The sequence below is a fragment of the Notechis scutatus genome, chromosome 3 (genome assembly GCF_049901735.1).
Source record: "Notechis scutatus isolate UNSWTSFEM ecotype Mainland chromosome 3, rNotScu1.2, whole genome shotgun sequence".
Classification (NCBI taxonomy): Eukaryota; Metazoa; Chordata; class Lepidosauria; order Squamata; family Elapidae; genus Notechis; species Notechis scutatus.
Window position 1 is genome coordinate 6470076 of NC_142011.1, and position 21307 is coordinate 6491382.

A 21307-nucleotide genomic window follows, 5' to 3' on the forward strand; every position below is an offset into this window, starting at 1 on the left:
GGGGGGATGAGTCTGCCTACCGAGATGAGGTGGACCGGTTGCTTTCGTGGTGTGGAGACAATAACTTGGTCCACAACACCAATAAGACCAAGGAGCTTATAATGGACTATAGACCAAGGAGCTTATAGTGGACTATAGAAGGAACAGATCAGACATCCAGCCTTTGCTTATCAATGGAGACCGAGTGGAGCAAGTGGCCAGTTTTAAGTTTCTGGGTGTTACCCTAAAAGAGGACCTGACCTGGGGTGCTCACATTGCAGCCCTGGTCAAAAGGGCCCAGCAGAGATTATACTACCTGAGACTTCTCAGGAAACAACAACTGAATGGAAAACTGCTGGTGACTTTCTACCCCTGCACCATAGAGAGCATTTTAACATACTACACCTCTGTGTGGTTTGCCAATTGCACAGTGGCCAATAGGAAAGCACTCCAGAGGGTGAATGTCATTGCCCAGAGGATCATGGGTTGCCCTCTCCCCTCTTTGGAAGAGCTTTATAGCTCCCACTGCCTTAAAAATGTTCAAAACATTCTCAAAGATCCATCTCATCCTGGGAACCCTTGTTTTTGAACTATTACCATCTGGCAGACGGTACAGGATAATAAAAACAAGAACAAATAGCCTGAAAAACAGCTTCTATCCCAGGGCAGTAACTCTATTGAATTCTACTGTATAGTGCAATATGAATGCAATATCAGGGGGTTTTCAATTCAATGTGTGGAGTGTGAAGGATGTGTGTGTTTATTTTCATGGTCATGACGTGCACTGAAGATGGTGTTTGATTTCGTTGTACGAGGTGCAATGACAATAAAGGTGCCAAGCACCTGAATTCTGATCACAGGACCATGAGGAATGCTGTAAACGGCCGTAAGTGTGAGGACTGGTTGCAAGTCACTGTTTTCAGTGGTTATAAACCATCGCTCCACGGATGGTTGTTAAGTCAAGGGCTACATGTATGCATTTGTGATAAATAAAGCAGGACTAAGCATGAAACTGAATAGCCATTGTATTTACTTTTATCAGAATCGAGCTGGAAGGGACCTTGGAGGTCTTCTAGTCCAGCCCTGTGCTCAAGCAGGAGGCCCTATACCATTTCAGACAACTGGCTGTCCAGTCTTTTCTTAAAAACCTCCAGTGTTGGAGCATTTACAACTTCTGGAGGCAAGCAGTTCCACTGATTAATTGTTTTGTCAGAAAGTTTCTCCTTAGTTCTAGGTTGCTTCTCTCCTTTATTAGTTTCCATCCATTGTTTCTTGTCCTGCCTTTAGGTACTTTGGAAAATAATTTGACTCCCCCTTCTTTGGGGCAGCCTCTCAAATATTGGAAGGCTGCTATCATGTCACCACCTAATCTTTCAGTTCTCTAGATTAGTCAAACCCAAATCCTGCAACCATTCTTCGTATTTTTTTAGTTTCCAGGCCCTTTAATCATCTTAGTTGCTCTTCTGTGACATTTTCCAAAGTCTCAACATCTTTTTTTGTAATGTGGTGACCAAAATTGGATGCAGGATTCCAGGTGTAGCCTTACTAAGGCTTTATGAAATGGTACTAATACTTTACGTGAATGTTTTTATTTGATAAAATTTATTTATTTGACAAGTCATGATTAAACAGACAGTAGATTATCTAATTTCTGCTTGAGGGGCAGAATATACCAAGATACCAAGTACTGGATTTAAAAACGAAGTTATTTTTCAGTCCCCTGCTTTTCCAGAAAAGACACTCAGGCCAAAGTACAAAAAAGTCAATAAACATTTATTTGATACAGCTGTGGGTTTTTCTTTTTCTTTTTAATACATACAGTACATAGATTTGTCCCATCAAGGGTTTCAGTGGTGCTGATATTAATATTTATTTATTACAGTACTCTATCGGAGAATTTTTTTCCAAATGATTACCAAAAAAGACAGATCATCACAAATCAGGAGTTTATAAGATACTTTACATTTAAAACATTTTTTTCCTCTCACTCTCTCTCTCTCTCTCTCTCCTTTTTTTGCAAATAAACACTTCTTAATATATATTTATATTTATATATATATTTATTTATATGATTACAAGTGATAGATTGAAACTCATTCTTTTTTTTTTAAATTTTCCAAAATACACTTATACATTAATATTGGCATTGGGGAGAAACAGAGAGATATTTGGAGATGCCCCGGAATCAATATCACACAGAAAGGAAGGAGGAAAGGAGATATTGATGGAGAAAGGGGAAGGAAAGAAGAATGATCTAGGAAGGAAGGAAGGAAAATATTGATGAAGAGGGAGAAGGAAGGGAGGGAGAAATTGATGAAGAAAGAAGAATAGCAATAGCACTTAGACTTATATACTGCTTCACAGTGCTTTACAGCCCCCTCTAAGCGGTTTACAGAGTCAGCTTCTTGCCCCCAACAATCTGGGTCCTCATTTTACCCACCTCGGAAGGATGGAAGGCTGAGTCAACCTTGAGCCTGGTGGGATTCGATCTGCCAAATTGCAGTAGGAGTAGCTTGCAGTACTGCACTCTAACCACTGCGCCACCGAGGCCCCTAACTATTCCTAGAATGATCTAGGAAGGAAGGAAAGAAAAAAAGATCTTAGGAAAGAAGGAAGGAAGGAAGGAAGGAAGGAAGAAGGAAGGAAGTAAGGAAAGAAAAGTAAGGAGGGAGGGAGAAGAGAAAGAGGAACGAAGGAGGGAGGAATAGGAAGTTATTGATGAAGGAAGAGGAAGGGAGGAAGAATGATCTTAGGAAGGAAGGAGGAAATAGGGAAGGAGGGAGGGAGGAAGACTGATAAGGGAGAAGGGGGAAAAAGGAAAAGTAGGGGAGGGAGGGGGGATGGAAGGAAGGACGATCTTGATGAGGAAGGAAGGAAAGAAGGAAGGTGGCAGGCATGTGTATGAATCAATACTGAAGGGCTTTTACAGCCCTCTGGCCAGGCAGATTTAAATTAACACTCTTGCACCAAAACCCAAATCCTGCTGAACTGGGATATCCTCTCACTCTATTACAGGCACCCCCAACCCTTCTCTGATCCCAAGCTTTGCGGTCTTGCTCAGAACCATTAGAGCATCCAAGAAGCAACATTGGGTCTCTGTGGAGGAAAGCCAGAGAAATCTACAGGAATACCTAACCCCGTCTTGGGTCATAACCCAGGGGTACTTAAGAGACAGACCTTGGTGCCATCCTCTGCCTTCCGGCCAGACTTCGTCTCCCAGAGGAGGTGTCAGATTTTGCTTGGGGCTTCCTCATCTCCAAAGTTTGCGCGTGTGGCGAGAACCAAACTCAACCCCTTCAGTTTGACGGACGCAAGAAACCTATACTTTCGTACTCTGCACATGGCCCAAACGGATTTCTACCCTACGGACGCGCCAAACCTGGGAAGCATTTGGCTGAGCATCACCTAATTCCACCCAGGATCAGGGTCGCCCAACTAGATCCACAAGTTCCACTCAAGTTCACCAGTCCCATAGAGAAGCTGATTGTCAAAATACCTTAAAACCTTCACATAGATATAAGGAAGAGATTTCCGTCACTCACTAAAGGATGTTTCTGCAAGCACTTCATACTGAAATGTCTTAGAAATAAGAAGAGAACAATTATGGTCGTTAACGTGAAGAAACTTGGCTTTTAATCATGTTTATGGTAAGGCTCCAGAGACCAAGAAAGACGCATTGTGTTTCTTCAGATCTCTTTATTGTTTCTAGACAGAATCTTGCCAAACTAAAACCGGTTACCAGCCCATAAGGCATGTACACTGGGAACTATTAGGGAGGAGCCACCTTCACCCTCTTTCTCTCAAACCATCTGGACTGAATTGTCTCTCCCTTCTGGGAATCTGGGGAGGGAGGGAGGAAGGAGGCTCCCAAAATCAAGAAAGACACAATGTGATTCTTCCTAGCAGATTTCTTTATTGTTCCTCACCCATAGACAGAATCTTGCCAAACTAAAGCATGCTAATATCCCCATAAAGTACTTACTCTGGGAACTATTAGGGAGGAGCTGTCTTCACCTTCTTTCTCTCACACAAACTACCTGGACTGAATTGTCTCTTGCTCCTCTGTAATGCAGCTCCTCCCTCCTAAGAATCCAGACTACATTCCATCACATTTATGTTTGCCTGCATTAGGTATCTGCTTGTTATTTTGTGTGTGTGTGTTTTTTAAGATCAACATCTGCTGGGGAGCCACAGGGAGATTAATCCATGTGACAGATCACTCATTAAATTTTCAACGCAAATTTAAAGAGTTGAATTCAAATAAAGCTTTGGAAACATCTTATAAAAAATAAATCATTCTTAAAGTTTCAGCGAGAATTCAAGACTATTTTTAAAGACTACCTTGACTGATGATCACCATGCATATTAATTCACTAACAGGACTGGGAATCACAACCATATTGGGAAAAACAGTTGTGCGAATGCACTTGCTGTAATAAGCTAAGAACAGGCACGTGTGTCTTTACACAACTACTATTTTAATAGATTAGAATAGAATATTGGCCAAGTGAGATTGGAGACACAAGGAATTCGCCTCTTTGTGACACGTTAAAAGGAATTTAATATTGACATGTGTTTATTCCTAATCAGCAATGAATCCATCCTCACCGACCTGTTTTAATAATGGTTATTTCTGCAGGAATAAAATGATGGATATATTGGCTTACCTCCAAGCTGATAAAAATAATGTAGCTAATCTTTTTTTTTTCCCCAAATGTATTGATTAAAGGAAGAGGACAATGGCATTCTGGAAACAGACATTTCCAATAATTCAGAAAAATTAAGCAGTTGTGTGGATGCAACATAATTAACTTAGTTTGTGAATTAGTACTTTTTCCAGATTTGTACAATAGTCTGAAGTATTAGTTTTGGATTCCAAAGACAACCCAGCAAGAAAGGATGGATCCTTCTGCAAATCCTTCAACCTAAACTGTCTTTAATTGCAGAGAAGGCAGTTATGCGACTCTGGAGAAAAATTATAATGTTTCAGGGAGGTGTTTGCACTCCCAGTAGATCTCAAAGCAGCTTTTTGCCTTGGGACATAGAGCATCGCACAACAGTACCATGAACCAATCGTAAATAGGTTAAAGTTGGACATCACCATGCTAAGACTGTCAATGTTAGAATAGAATAACAGAGTTGGAAGGGACCTTGGAGGTCTTCTAGTCCAACCCCTTGCTTAGGCAGGAAACCCTACACCACTTCAGACAAATGGTTATCCAATCTTTTCTTAAAAACTTCCAGTGTTGGAGCAATTCACAACTTATGGAGGCAAGTTGTTCCACTGATTCATTGTTCTCACTGTGAGGAAATTTCTCCTTAGTTCTAGGTTGCTTCTCTCCTTGATTAGTTTCCATCCATTGATTCTTGTCCTGCCTTCAGGTGCTTTGGAGAATAGCTTGCCCCCCTCCTCTTTGGGGCAGCCCCTCAAATATTGGAACGCTGCTATCATGTCACCCCTAGTCCTTCTTTTCATCAAACTAAGATGTACCCAGTTCCAGCAACCGTTCTTTATGTTTTAGCCTCCAGTCCCCTAATCCTCTTTGTTGCTCTTCTCTGCACTTTTTCTAGAGTCTCAACATCTTTTTTACATTGTGGTGACCAAAACTGGATGCAGTATTCCAAGTGTGGCCTTACCAAGGCATTGTAAAGTGGTATTAGGTTAATTTTGGAAGAAGTGGTAACTGAATATGGAGACTATATGTACAGGGTGAATATGTACAGGGTAAATTGAAAATGGCTCTACTGAAAGCGGAGTTGATGACCGAGGTGGAATGAAGAACCAGCAATTAGATGGGCTCTTCTTAATTCCTTTCTGGACAAGGAAAAGAGTTGAGATGGCCCACAAATGCTCCAGAATCAGCTATTCCGCATAAAACAGCAGTCTCCAGCTTTGAGAAACGAAAGAATAGACATCTTTTTTTTGCTCAAACTACGATTGGGGCCTTAAAAAAGGAAACTTACGTTTTCATATTTCCTTTTCGGATCATTTTTTGGAAATTGCTTACTGATTGTTTTTCAGCTCTCAGGAACTTTTGGATTGACAGGTTTTGCAGCATGGGTGTGATTCCTTCAATCAATCAGTTTTAAATGCAAGTTTAAAGGATTTAAAACAAGGGTCTTCAAACTGGGCAAGTTTAAGACTTCAAGACTGGGAAAGTTTAGGACTTCAACTCCCAGAATTCCTGAGCTAACATGTCTGGAGGAAGAATTCTGAGAGTTGAAGTCCACACGTCTTAAAGCTGTCAAGTTTGAAGAGCCCTGCTTTAAAATAATCCTTTCAGGATAAACAGCAAAAGGGTGATTAAAACATTGAGGTTTTTTTGGAAAGTTACAAATGAACTAAGTCGCCTGTTGGATTTACCGTAAAATAAACATTTGGAATTAATCAGAAGAATCTTTCCCTTAGGAAAATGATTTTGTTTTGAGTTCTGTAAGGTGCAGAGCAAAATGGGGAAGCCAGGTTCCCTTTACAATCCTGTTGCTAACTTGCTAACTTTTTAAAAATCAGAATAGAGCTGGAAGGGACCTTGGAGGTCTTCTAGTCCAGCCCCCTACTCAAGCAGGAGATTCTATACTACGGGTCCCCAAACTTGCCAACTTTAAGACTTGTGGACTTCAACTCCCAGAATTCTCTGGGAGTTGAAGTCCACAAGTCTTAAAAGTTACCAAGTTTGGAGACCTCCGTTCTATACCAACTTAACTGCAGCAATCTACTAACAGCTGTCTCGTTTAGCAACTGTATAGAACAGAGGTCTCCAAACTTAGCAAGTTTTTTTGGGATCAATTGTGGTTGAGGATTGCCTGCATTTTTCCCCGGCTTACACGGCTAGCAAAAAATCACACATGGCCCCAATCCAACTGGTTAATTCCACAGGCAGCTGCTAAAAAGATGCTTACAACTCCTTAAGAGGCAGCAGTTGCCATGGTGTCCTATACACCAGTAAATTATCCTCTGGAGAATATGACATGCACCTCTGAGAAGAGGTTGAATTTCAGGCAAATTAGTCACAAGACCTCAATTGCTATCAAGGTAACAGATTTTAACAGATAATCAGAGTTGGAAGGGACCTTGTAGGTCATCTAGTCCAACCCTCCTCCCCACCCGCCCAAGCAGGAGATCCTACACCATTTCTGACAAATGGCAGTCCAATCTCTTCTTGAAAGTCTCAAGTGATGGCGCTCCCACAACTTCCGAGGGCAAACTGTACTATCCGGTTGGACCTGTTCATCTAAACCAGGGCTCTTCAAACTTGACAGCTTTAAGATGTGTGGACTTCAACTCCCAGAATTCCTCCTCCAGTCATGGTTAGCCCAGGAATTCTGGGAGTTGAAGTCCACAAGTCTTAAACTTGCCCAGTTTGAACACCCTTGATCTAAATTATTGTCTTTCAGCCTTTATCTACATCCCTAAGAGGTGGGTAATATTTATTATGGGCCTAAAGCAAGACACAACTATCTGCTAGTTGTCTCATTCAAGAAGCAGGGCAACAGAATAGTTGGAAGGGACCTCCAACCCGCTGTGGGAGCACCATCACTTGAAACTTTGAAGAGACTGGGCTGCCTTCTGTCAGAAATGGTGTAGGGTCTCCCACTTGGGTGGAGGGTTGGACTAGATTATCTATAAGGTCCCTTCCAACTCTGATTATCTGTTAACACCTGTCTGTTAACATGTCTCTGTTTGCTTAATCACTGCAAACAAGGTCGTAGAATCCAATAAGTCACAAGGGTGGCTCAACTTATGACCAGAAATTCCAGGCTCCATGATGGCCATAAGTCAAGGACTCCTTGTCATCCAAGTTAACCCAAACCAAGTTTAGCAAAATTGAGTATCTGCAGCTACTAAGTCCTGAATGGACCTGGGTTAAGGGTGTTGTGTGAAGGCGACCAGGCATTTTTGCGTTAAGTTAGATAGAGTGATTTGTCCCAGTGCTTAATTTTTTGGGGGGGGAAGGATCAGGAAATGGTTATTTTATTTTATTATCCTTTCGTAGGAAGACTTCCTGCTTAATCTCTGCATGTGGGAGAACAAGCCCAATCTTTGTGCTTTGCCAAGAATCATTCAAACCGCAGGCAGTAAATGCAGAAAATGACCCGTGACAGATTTTATGGTTTGGTGCTGTTGGGAAAAAAAATGAGGGCTTTTAGAAATATCCCCGGTGTTTGCAACTTTCTAGGGCTTTGCCAGCATTTTCCTTTGCCATATAGTAAAAAACAGGGACATTTTATTGATTCAGGAAAAATTAAATAATTTGGAATATTTTAAAAGAAAACATAACTAACTGCAATTATTTCCGCCTTTAAAAAAAACAAAGGACAATTTCACCCTCGCTTTGGCTGCCAGAAAACCAGACAGCCTCTTAGTTGCTCCTAAAAGCCGTCCAATACACAGAGACTCCGCATCATAAGGAATCTTTAGTGTGGATGAGGAAGAAAGGAGCCATGAGGTCATCCAGTCCAACCCCCTACTCGTCCCTTACATTCAAATGATGTCTATCCAGCTCCAGCAAGCCAATGTAAACCTTTGCTAAGTTTGCAAGGCTCCTGCCTCTCACGTTTTTCTCTGTCCTTCTGTCATCACTACCAGAGACCCGTCTATGACGGATGCAGGGCCTACTCTTGGAACCCAAATTATTTGTTAAAAACACCCTTTTCTTTGACATATTTTGCCTCCAGAATCCTGCTTCCCTTTCTTGTCCTTTGACTGTTGGCACAGAAATAAACTTGCAGGTCCCTTACCTTCCCATCCAGCCCTTCTCTCTTCTTTGATTCAGAGAAAATTTCTCTCAGAAGTTTGTTTTACATCCATCCCATGGAAGGGAGGGAGGAGGCAGGGAGGGAGGGAGGCAGGGAGGGAGGGAGGGAGGGAGAGGTGGGAGAGAGAGGGGAGAGAGAGAGAGAGAGAGAGAGAGAAAGAAAGAAAGAAAGAAAGAAAGAAAGAAAGAAAGAAAGAAAGAAAGAAGAAAGAAAGAAAGAAAGGAAGAAAGGAAGAAAGAAAGAAAGAAAGAAAGAAAGAAAGAAAGAAAGAAAGAAAGAAAGAAAGAAAAGAAAGAAAGAAAGAAAGAAAGAAAGAAAGAAAGAAAGAAAGAAAGAAAGAAAGAAAGGGAGGGAGGAAAGAAGGAAGGAAGAGGGAAGGGAGGGTGGACAGGGGAGGGAGGGAGGAAGGAAGAGAGAGAAAGAGAGAAAGGGGAAGGGAGGAAGGAAGAGGGAGAGAGAAAGGGGAGGGAGGGAGGAAGGAAGAGAGAGAGAGAGAAAGAAATGGGGGGGAAGGAAGAGGAAAGGAAGGATGGGAAGGAGGTAGAGAGGAAGGAAAAGAAAGAGAGAGAGAGAGAAGGAGGGAGGAAGGAAGGATGGACAGGGGAGGGAAAGGAAGGAAAAGAGACAAGAAAGAAAGAAAGAAAGAAAGAAAGAAAGAAAGAAAGAAAGAAAGAAAGAAAGAAAGAAAGAAAGAAAGAAAGAAAGGGAGGGAGGGAGGAAGGAATAAGGAAGGGAGGGTGGGCAGGAGGGAGAGAGGAAGGAAAGAAGGAAGGAAGGAGAAAAGAAGAGGCAGAGATGCAGGCAGAGAAGAAAAAGGAGAAGAAGCAAGGAAGAAAGGGAGGGGGGGAGAGAAGGAGAAGGATGAGAAGAAGAGAAGGGAAATGGAAACAGAGGAAGAAAAAGAAAAGGAGAATGAAGGAAAGAGGGGAGGAAGAGGAGGAGGAGAAGACGCATGCATATTCAGCATCAAAATCTTCACAGCCCTTCTGGGCTCTAATACAGAGGAACTGCCTGCTTCTGTTTGAGTTTCAAAGAACAAAGTGAGGTGCCTTTCCACAAAATTCCATTACAGATAGTCCTTGACTTACAACAGTTCATTCAGTGACTATTCAAAGTTAAGACGACACTGAAAAAAAGTGACTTCTCCAGATCGTTTTTCACAAGCAGCATCCTGATGGTCGCATGATTTAAAATTTGGATGCTTGGCAACTGTACTTATGACGGTTGCAACGTGATCCTCTTTTGCGACCTTCTGACAAGGAAACACAATGGTGGGAAGCCAGATTCACTTAACAACCGGATTACTAACTGAACAACTGCAGTGATTCGCTTAACAACGGTGGCAGGAAGGGCCGTGACATGGGGCAAAACTCAACTTTAACAAAGGTCTCACTTAGCAACGGAAATGTTGGGCTCCATTGAGAAAGCAGCAAGCTTCCGCTTTTTATTTGGTGAAAAGGGCAGGAATCTTCCATCGGTTTTCCCCAGCCCGTGCCAATATCCCATAAACCTATTCTGTGAGGAAATTGCCAAATTCAGAGGAAAGTCACCTTGTGGCCTAAGAGTGGCCCTTAGAAAAAGGAAGTAGCCCTGCCAGGTGTCGTAAACCACAGAAGGAAGCTCCTGTTAGTGGAAGCTGGTCGTAACCAGGGATCATTTTCGACATAGCAACAAATCACAGGATGAATCTGCTACTCGGACAGCCATCTTGCTTGCACTTGAGGAGAATCTGGGGTGGTCTCCTCTAGAGGGACTTTTTGGCCGGCTGTTTTGGCTTACAACTGACGTTGGGCCCCACAACCCCCCCACAACCGGAAGATACTCGCACTGAGACTTCTTTGCATCAGAGAGGAAAGTTCTTTGCACCAGAGAGGAAAATTTACTCGGCGGTGCAGACACAGTATTGGTGGAAAATTTGGTTATGGCTCTGGCCCGCAGTCTATATGGCTAACCTCCACTGAAAGTCACTGAAGGGCACCAAACGAACACTCCTCCACGTGTGCAAATACACAACCCACAGAAGTAGAATACAGGTAGTCCTTGATTTACAGCAGTGCGTTTAGTGACCGTTCCAACGGCACAGAAAGAAAGGGACTTGGGACCGTTTTTTCCCACCGTTACCGCCGTGGCAGCCTCCCCGTGGCCACGGGGTCAAAATTCAGGCGCTTGGTTCATATTTATGACGGTTTTTCCCGGAGGCGTGTGGTCCGTTTTGGTGACCTTCTGGGGAGCAAAGTCAAATGGGGGATCCACATTCCACTCAACAAGCGTGTTACTAACTTAGCTCAAAGTCCAGATGCTTGATAACTGACTCACATTTATGACGGTTGCTGCAGTGTCCCGACCCTCTGGCGAGCGAAGTCCAAGGGACAGCCAGCTTCACTTAACAACAATTTAACCACGGCAGTGATTCGCTTAACAGATGTGGCAAGGAAAATCGTAAAATGGGACAAAACTCAACTTAACAAATTTCTCACTTAGCGACATGAATTTTGGGACCACCTGGATTTGTAGCTCAGGGCTGAACTGTGGAGTCCTTGGTGTTCTCTGAGCTTGGTGGTTTTCTTGCAGACATTTCATAACCCAGCTAGGTAACATCATCAGTGCTAAAAGTGAATGGGGTTTGGACTTATTTTTATATACGTGGCACGTTGATGGGAGCGTTATTGATATTCCTTGATTAGGCTGTTGCTTACTTATTCACTCAGACAGACAACCTAACAGCAAACAGCTGAATCAAGAAACACCAAGAACACACCGACCAACACTGACAGAGCAAGCCACTCCTTCTAGCACTGATGCTGTTACCTAGTTGGGTCATGAGGTGTCTGCAAGCAAACAACCAAGCTCAGAGCGCACCAAGGACCCCACGAAGTATTAAATCAACCCTGAGGAGACATGGGATGGAAGGCAAAGATCAAAACGCTTGGAGATGCAAGATTCCTCCTTGGCCAGAAAAATATCTGTCCTCTCCATTTGCTTCTCCCAGCCCACCATCCTTAAAATGTATGTATTTATTTGTTCAATTTATAAAGCTGCCCATCTCACAGACATATTTGGGCAGCACCTTTCAGGATTCCTAGCCAGCGTGTGCCTTTGCCATCCCAGCTGAACGGAAAAGCACCAGGTTGATTGAATTATTTTCTTATTGAATATTTTTTGCTGCTGGACTCCAAATGATGGTGGACATCCAATGACCAGATGGGGATGTCTATTCCTTCAATAACTTTTGGCAGAAGAAGTCAAGACATGCAGCCACCTCTTGCTAAGAGCTATCCAAAAGTTGGCTTTGGTTGTGGTGGGTTAACTGTGCTTGGATTCAAAAGAAAAGTGCTTCAGGCTTCATGGGATGAGATCGTAAACGTAACATCACTTCCAACCCTTTATATCAGCCGCTTCTTTTCCTAGGTTAGTTGCTGCCCTAAGCAAGGAAAAGATGCAGCTGCTTTCAAAGTGCAGGAGACAAAATAACAGAATAACAAGAATTTGGAAAGGACTTGGGAGGTCTTCTAGTCCAACCCATTCAAACCCAAAACCATTTCAGACAAAGGGTTATCCAATCGCTTTTTTAAAATCTCCAGTGTTGAAGCACTCACAAGTTTTGGAGGCAAGTTCTTTCACTGCTTAATTATTCTGTCAGGAAATTTAATTCTAGGTTGCTTCTCTCCTTGTTTAGTGTCCATACATTGCTTCCTGTCCTGCCTTCAAGTGTTTTGGAAAATAGGTTGGCCCCCCTCTTCTTTGTGGCAGCCCCTCAAATATTGGAAGGCTAACTATCATTGTAGTCCTTCATTTAATTAAGCTAGACATATTCAAATCCTGCAATCATTCATGTTTTTGCCTAATGACAGATGCTATATTTGCATTCCAGCCCATCTTAAAACCCTTCTTGAAGACTGAATCCAAGCACTGCATAGCCCTGCCACCTAAAACACTTGTGTAGCGCGCACCAAAAGGATTGTAAAGCCCCTAGTAGGGTGAGGGATGCTACCATACCCTGCACATGGAGGTTCACATCATACAAAGGCTAAGTGCCTATAAGAACTAAGAGCCGTGGTGGAGCAGTGGTTAGAATGCAGCATTGCAGGCTAATTCTGCCCACTGCCAGGAGTTCGATCCTGACCGGCTCAAGGTTGATTCAGCCTTCCCATCTTTCTGGGGTGGGTAAAATGAGGACCCAGATTGTTGGGGGCAACAGGCTGACTTGGTAAACCGCTTCAAGAGGGCTGTACAGCGCTGTGAAGCGGTAGATAAGTCTAAGTGCTATTGCTATAGGGACAGGAATGGTTTTGCAAAGATTGGTGAAGTAGTGGGGGGGGCAAACATTCTGTTTTTCTCCCCAGGTTTTTTTTTTTTTAAATTTCCTCATATATATTTATGTTTATATGATCCAAAGGTCCCAGCATTGGCTGGTGTACATTTATTCATTTAGATCCTGCCCAACACGGATGGTCTGAAAAAAGGAAAAAAAAGGAGGGTGATTTGAAAACTAGATAAAATCAAAATGAGGTATTATAGAAAGATGGTTGATTTGCCAGAACAAGCTGTCCCGAAAGGAAGTGGTTTGTCGTGTCCCAATTGGAATGCTTGGGTAAATCCTCAGTTAACAACCGCCCATTCAGGGACCATTTGAAATCACAACAGCACTGAACGAGGGTCTCCATGGTTTCATAAACGTGAATCAAAGCACTTGGCAACCGGCGCGTAATTATGACATCACAGCACCTTGCAAAGTCAGTGGGGAAGCTGGCGGGAAATTGGAAATGGTGATCAGGTAACCGTGGCACACTGTGACTACCTGGGATTCACTTAACAACGGCAACTGAAATGGTTGTTGTAAGACAGTGCACTGGCATGGCATCATCCTTTTATAATTGTGTTTGTTTAGTAACAGAGTTGCCGGTCCCAATTACAGGTAGTCCTCGACTTACAACAGTTCATTGAGTGACCATTCAAAGTTACAACGGCACTGAAAAAGATAACTCATGACCGTTTTTCACACTTACGACCATTGCAGCATCCCCCTGGTCATGTGTCATGCCCTTCTTGGAGTCTGATTCTGAGGGGGAGATTGAGCAGCTGACAGGGAGTGGGTGGCTGTGGAAGAAACGGGGGAAGGGCATAGTCCAGCTGGGCATTTAGAGGAAGACCCAGGGCCACCCCCTCTTCGTCCTAGGGCATGCAGGGAGGAATGGAGAAGGGAGCAACGTGGCTTACGGGAGAGAAAAGGGCCCTGATCCCTTTCATTAGTTGCAACTGGGAGAACAGGATATAAGAAGGGCGTTTGCACACAGCACCTTGCTGGAAGCAAAGCGTGCATTATCTTTGTTGAGGCTTATCTGAGTTTTGGTGTCCTCCCAACTGTGGTTACTGTGTTATCCTTTGAAAGTCTGCAATTTATCATCCTGGCCTGCTATGTTAATTACTTCAGCGTGGTTTGTGTTGGTTTTTTTTATTTCTAATTTATTTGTACTTTGGGTTCGGACTGCATTTCTTCCCTTTGTAGACTGTTTTTGGAAGAGTTTGAGCTCCAGACGAGGATAACTGGACATTGAGGGCCAAGTTGGAGATATTAAAGGGAATTTATCTACTTTTGTGACTTTGTTATTCTTGTGCCATGCCCTGGGTCATCACATCACGTGATTGAAATCTGGATGCTTAAACAACTGGTTCATATTTATGACAGTTGAGGCCTCCTGAGGTCCCATGATCAGCTTCTGGCAGTCTTTCACACTTAATGACCATTGCAGCATCATGTGATCAAAATTCAGATGGTTGGCAACTGACTCATACTTATGACCGTTGTTGTATCCCAAGGTAATGTGATTCCCCTTTTGGGACCTTCTGACAAGCCAATGGGGAAGCCAGATTCACTTAATAACCGTGTTAGTAACTTATCAACTGCAGTGACTCGCTTAACAAAGGCGGCAAGTACGGTCGTAAAATGGGGCAAAGCTCATTTAACAAATGTGCTCACTTGACAAGAGAAATTTTGGGCTCAATTGTGGTCGTAAGTCGAGGACTATCTGTAGTTAACTGAGGATTACCTGCATTTTATAGTCTAGCTGTGGTTTTGCGTGGAGAAAAATTATTCAATTTTATCCAGCTCAAAAATGTAAGACTCCTGCCACTTTGTGACTTGCAGGTAAATGTCTTGGGGAGCTCAACTTAATGTTTCAGGAAAAAAATAGCAGAGAGCCAGCCTTTTTGAGAAATGCCAGCCAGCCTTTTTTCTAGAAATTCCTATGTCAACATTTGGAAATCGGACAATGAGTGCGTTCAACAATGTTCTGTGTGAAAGGCAGATCCAATTGAAGATGGGGTATTTAAATGCTCTCTTTGCTAATTTGGCATATTTGGAATAAATTATGAGGATTGAAAATTTTATTCTCATTTGAAAGTCACACGTTCTCAAACTTTGCAAAGCAGTTCGTTTGTTGTTGCTTTTAAAGGGAGAAGACTACACAATTACAACGGCATTCCTGAAATAATGTACAAAGACGCACTTGCCATAATTGCAACAACAGAGGATGCTAGGAAAAATACAAAAAGTTTATGCTCGAAGAAATGTGCACGCAAGTGCATACCAATTTTAGTGCAAACTCGAAGGGGAAGGGAAAAAATCTCAGCGTTAAAAGAACCAGACAGGTTTACACAAAAATGAAAAATATAGCGAAATGGCCAAATGTGTAAATTCACCCATCCCTGGCTTTGAATTAAAAGCTGGGCATTAATTGAGGGGGAGGATCAAGGACATTGCATTAATGTAATATACATCTCAGCAACTTATAACAAACTCCACAATCCCACACCACTGCGTTTCCAAGCACTATAGCAGTGGGGGTGTCCAAATTCAGCAATTTTAAGACCTGTGGACTTCAACTCCTAGAATTCCTCACTCAGCTATGCTGGCTGAGGAATTCTGGGAGTTGAAGTCCAGCCATGCTGGCTGAGGGATTCTGGGAGTTGAAGTCCAGAGATCTTAAAATAACTAAGGTTGGACACCTCTGCACTATGGGAAAATAAAATGACAGATTAATTAATTAATTAATTCATTAGACTGATTTAGTATATCTTTCTCCATGGGATATTTTTAAGGGCATTTTTTTCCTCACAAATACCTGCTTTTCAAAGCAGAACTAAAAAACAAATAAACAAATAAAGAGTTTCACAGCAGGGTTCTAATTTTTCCACAATTAAACCTCCCTCTTTAAGAAAACTTCTCCAAATATCTCCTTGCCCAAAATTTCCTTCCTCCAATATTAGTTTTCCCTAAACTTTTCATTTTTTCCCCCAAACTTTTTTGTTATCCAAATTACAGGCAGGGGCCATCAGCCTCTTGGTTTTATCTCTGGTTGGACCATAAATACAAACAAACAAAAATTCAAAATCAGGATATTTCATCATCATCATCATCCAACCCAACACCCCCCACCCCTCCCCCAACAGTTCATTGTCAAACAATCTCAGATACTTTTTTTTTTTAAATGCCTTTCCTATCAAAATTATAAAAAGTTAAGCTGGGTTTGCAGCCACAACCACAATATTTGTTTCCGTCCGCGGGACTTCCAAACACGCTCCGTTTTGCTAAGCACATGACTGCTACTAGAAAAGCAATCCACAAAAACAGAGAAGGGAAAAAAAACCCAAACCAAACTGCTTAACTTGGTTTCCCTATTGCACTTCGCTCGTTCCTGCAGTGTCTCTTTTGAAGGAACCGCCACACGCCCCTGCCTTTCGCTGTGGTACCCATCCGATCCATGGACGTGGTTCAAGCCCACGCAGGCGGGCATTATGTACAATCCAGGTGGGGGTTCCGGGTGGAAGAATCACGCCAGAAGGTCGAGTCCGTCTCCGAAAATAAAACCCAATGTTTGTTTCCGTGCCTTAAAGTGGTTTGTCACTTTTTTTTAGAAAAAAGAAAAAGGAAGGAAGGAGAGGAATGGGAGGAGGGGCTCAGCCAATGAAGGAGCATCCTGGTCACCTACCACCCTGTAAACTAATCTTTAAAGAGGGTTTTATTTTTTATTTTTTTTATTTTTTTTCCTGATCCCTCGGCTTATTTTTCTGGCATTTTACTAGCCCCGAATTTTGGGGCGTGGAAGGGTTTGTTACCTCTCTCTTTTTCATCCAGGATGCAGTTTGCCACCGGCCACGGCGACGTGGCTTTCTTATGGTTAATATTTCCCAGGAGGCTCTCTGTGTCTTTAGGGAAAAATTCGGAGGGCCTCTCCTTCGGCTTCCGGCCTCGTTTCTTGCCGTCGGGGCTAGTCTTTTGTTCTTCGTTGCTGGGCGTCCTCGGTTCTTTACTTTTCTTTTTCTTCGAAGAATCAGTCGAGGTGTGGAACCAGTTCTGCGTTTCAGGGGAGCGAAAGGAAGGGAAGCAAAGATAGGTTGGGTGGGTAATGTGTCATCTGCATTCGCACAAAGCTGGCTTAAATTGTGTTTGCACCATTCAGGTAATCGTCGACTTACAATAGGTTAACTGACTATTTGAAGTTCCAACGGCACTGAAAAATAAGTGACTTAGGACCGTTTTTCACGCTTATGACCATTGCACCAACTCCATGGTCACACAATTCACACATTCAGATCAGAGGTTGTGAATTCAGCAGGTTCTGACCAGTTCTGGAGAACCAGTAGCAGAAATTTTGAGTAGTTCAGAGAACCGGCAAATCCCACCTCTGACTGGACCCGCGCCCATCTATTCTCTGCCTCCCGAGTCCCAGCTGATCGGCTGGGTCTTCTTTGGTTGCCCTGCACAGGAGAACGGAGCTGGAAAGCAGGTTAGCAGGGTGGGGAGGGAATGGGGATTTTGCAGTATCCTTCCCCTGCCACGCCCACCAAGCCATGCCCACAGAACCAATAGTAAAATTTTTTTGAATCCCACCATTGATTCAGATGCTTGACAACTGACTCACATTTATGACGGTTGCAGTGTCTTGGGGTCATGTGACCCACAACTACCCTATGAGGTGGGTTGAGCTAAGAGGGAGGGACTTGCCCAAAGTCACGCAGCTGGCTTTCATGCCTAATGCAGAACTAGAACTCACCATCTCCTAGTGATTGGTCTAAATTCACCCAGCCGCCTTTCCTGACTAATATGGGGCTAGAACACACTGTCTCCTGGTGATTGGTCCAAAATCACCCAGCTGCCATTCATGCCTAATGCAGTACTAGAACTCACCGTCTCCTGGTGAATGGTCCAAAGTCACCCAGCTGCCTTTCCTGACTCAGGCAGGACTGGAACTCACAGTCTCCTGCTTTCTAGGCTGGTGCTTTAACCTCTAGAAGTAACTTTGCAGCAACAAGTACCGTATTTTTCGGTGTATAAGATGCACTCCCCACTCCGCCAAAAAAGTGGGTGGAAATGTCTGTGTGTCTTATACAGCGAACCGGCCCATTTCTGGCCTCCCAAAGCCTCTGTATGTCCTGTTTTCGCCCTCCCCAGCATCTAGAAGCACTCTGCAGGCCAAAAACATGCCCGTTTTTGGCCTCTGGAGGCCTGCAGGAGTGCTGCAGGGTGCTTTTAGATGCTGGGGAGGGCAAAGACAGGATGCATGAAGGCAAAAATCTATTTTTTTCTTGTTTTCCTCCTCTAAACCAAGGTGCATCTTATAGTCCGGTGTGTCTTATACTCTGAAAAGTACAGTAACTCCCAAAAAGAAACCACTTACCTCTGAGTGTGTCTTGATGATGTGGTATTTGACCCCACTTTCTGAGCTAAACTCCTTCTGACACAGAAGACAACGATATTTGCCCACCGAATGACCTCCCTGTAAACCAAAGACCAGCCCTGTTAGTTTTGGAAGAACCTGCCCAGAACTAAAGAGATATTTTCTGACATTGAGAACAATTAATCAATGGAACAACTTGCCTCCAGAAGTTATGAATGCTCCAACACTGGAAGTTTTTAAGAAGAGAATGGACAACCATTTGTCTGAAATGGTATAAAGTCGTGATGGCGAACCTATGGCATGCATGCCACCGGTGGCACGCAGAACCATTTGTGCTGGCACGTGAGCTGCAGGCAAACTTACCTCACGGTGTGCCTCACAGCTGATTTTTGGCCGGTTTGAGGCCTTTTTCAGCCTCCCAAAGGCTTGAGGACAGCTTCTGCAGCCTTTGCAGTCCGAAAAATAGGCCCATTTCATCACTTCCGGTATTACAGGAAGTCACGAAATGGGCCTATTTTTCGGCCTGCAAAGCCTGCAGAAGCCTTCCTCAAGCCTCTGGGAAGCTGAAAAAGGCCTCAAACGGGCCGAAAATCAGCTGTGAGGTGCAGGTAAGGGGGTGGTGGGGTGGGGATTGCACACGCATGTGTAGGGGGCATGGGGGGGACACGCATTGCCTTCTGGGTGCTGGCATGCAAGCGCAAGCATGCAAGCGCATGCACAATTTTTGCAAAGGAGCCCAAATGGTTTAGCCACTACTGGTATACAGGCTTTCCTACCTAAGCAGGGGGTTGGTCTAGAAGACCTCCAAGGTCCCTTCCCTTATTTTATTATTCTGTTTTTCCCTTTATGATCACTGGGTCGGATTACCAGTTCAGGCTGCAGATAAGGGAGCCATGCAATTTCTTATTCCTCTACGCATTCATAAAAGAAAGCCAGAAGTCAGAGATGAAATACTCCACTCACAACCGGTTGCTCAGTGAGTTGCTAACTTTGGTTATTACACCCCTCCACCCCCCCAATGTACAGGTAGTCCTCGACTTACAATAGCTCGCTTAGTGACCGTTCAGTTACAATGACACTGAAAAAAGTGGCTTATGACTGTTTTTCAACTTTACAATGATTGCAGCCTCCCCATGATTACGTAATCCAAATTTGGGCGCTTGTGAACTGACTCATAGTTATGACGGTTGGAATGTCGCCGGGGTGGGGGCACGTGATCCCCTTCTGCAACCTTCTGACAAGCAACTGTGTTACTGATTTAACAACTGCAGTGATTCGGTGTAGCCAGAAAGGTCATAAAATGGAGCAAAATTCACTTAACAAATGTTTCACTTAGCAACAAAAATTTGGAGCTTAGTCGGGGTTGCAAGTCGAGGACCACCTATACTTACAACCTGGATTTGAATTTCTTTCTTTTTTAATAAGTTTTATTTATACATTTTTCTTTACACACATACGAGTGCTTAATAAACAGCGTAATGTCTGGGTCAATATACAGTACCTTTATATAATGTCAATAATAATAACAACAATATTTACTTGTATACTGTGTTTCCCTAAAAAGAAGACCGGGTCTTATATTATTTTTTTTGCTCCAAAAGATGCATTAGGGCTTATTTTCTGGTTAGGTCTTATTTTCAGGGAAATGCCGTTCTAAATGCATCCATCTGGCTGACAATCCTAACTGGGGCTTATTTTCAGGGTAGGTCTTACATTACAAACATCCTGAAAAATCATGCTAGGGCTTATTTTCCAGTTGGGTCTTATTTTCAGGGGAACAGGATAGTAGTATTCTTCCAACTTCTAATGTCTACCTCTGCTGCCGAACCATTTGTAAAACAAATCCCATGTTAAATAACATTCTGTATCCTCTTTATCCTTTATCTTTAATGTTAACCTATCTATTTCCACAGAGTCTAATATATTTTTTTAAATTATGCTTTCCTCTGTAGGAGTTCCCACATTTTTCCAATATTATGCAAATACAATTCTTGCTGCTGTCAACACATGTGTCATGCCCCTGGTGGAGACTGACTCTGAGGGAGAGGAGGAACAGCCGACAGGGAGTGGAAGGTGTGGCTCCGGAGGTTGGGGAGGAGGCTGGGGAAGGGCAGAGGCCGGCTGAGCAGGCAGAGGAGGACCGAGACCCATCCCCTCTCCATCCTGAGGCAAGCAGGGAGAAGAGGGTAAAGGGAGAGACATGGTCTACTCGGGAGGAGAGGGCCCTGATCCTCTTCATGGGCTGCAGCTGTGACAACTGGATAAGAGGACGGGACATGCGTACGGACTAGTGCTGGAAACAAAACGTGGAAATATCTCTAGTTTATGGTTCCTCTCTGAGTTTGGCGTCCTTCCCAGTGTGTGTTATCTGTGGACGTCCTCCAGCCCTTATCTTGCCTGGTTTGTGTTGCTTTTTTCCTTCTTCTTGTAACTGTTTGTATGGGAGTTTTTTGTCTTCCGTCAAGAATATTTGGAGTTTGGAAGTGAAGGAATAAAAGGGGCTTCATCTGTTTTCTGTGACTATGTTTGTTCTGTATCCCACCCTGGGTCATCACAACATGTAATATTAAATATACAGCCCCTTTGTCATATTTTTCCGGTACTGTACCTAACAAAAATATTTCCAGCTTTATGTCTATATGTTGCTTTATCATTTTCTCTAACCAAGCATGTATTTTCATCCAAATTTTTTTTTGCCTTTGGGCATATGGTGGTACGCGCCCGGCAGTGGTGTGTTTCCAAATTGTTTCCTACTGGTTCTAATGCGCGGTTCTATGCATGCGTGCTTCAAGCTGTTTATTTTTTTAGCTCAGCTGAGGCACAGCAATCCGCTCTTCCACGCGAATCTGCTGAGCTAAAAAACAAGGGAATATAGGAGAGGTAATGGCGGGGGG

At 43.3% G+C, this 21307-nt stretch overlaps 1 protein-coding gene across 2 annotated transcripts in view; it reads right to left on the bottom strand.

Annotated features, from left to right (window-relative positions):
* Positions 1-15102: 15102 nt before the first annotated feature.
* ZNF512B (zinc finger protein 512B) overlaps positions 15103-21307 on the bottom strand; it is a 51629-nt gene continuing 45424 nt past the window's right edge. For both annotated transcript variants that reach the window (XM_087962332.1, XM_087962331.1), the window contains 2 exons: positions 18414-18512; positions 15103-17089 (listed from right to left, as the gene is read on the bottom strand). In XM_087962332.1, coding sequence (XP_087818458.1) covers positions 16796-17089; positions 18414-18512 — 393 coding nt within the window. In that variant the 3' untranslated portion in view covers positions 15103-16795. The remainder of the gene's footprint in view (positions 17090-18413; positions 18513-21307) is intronic.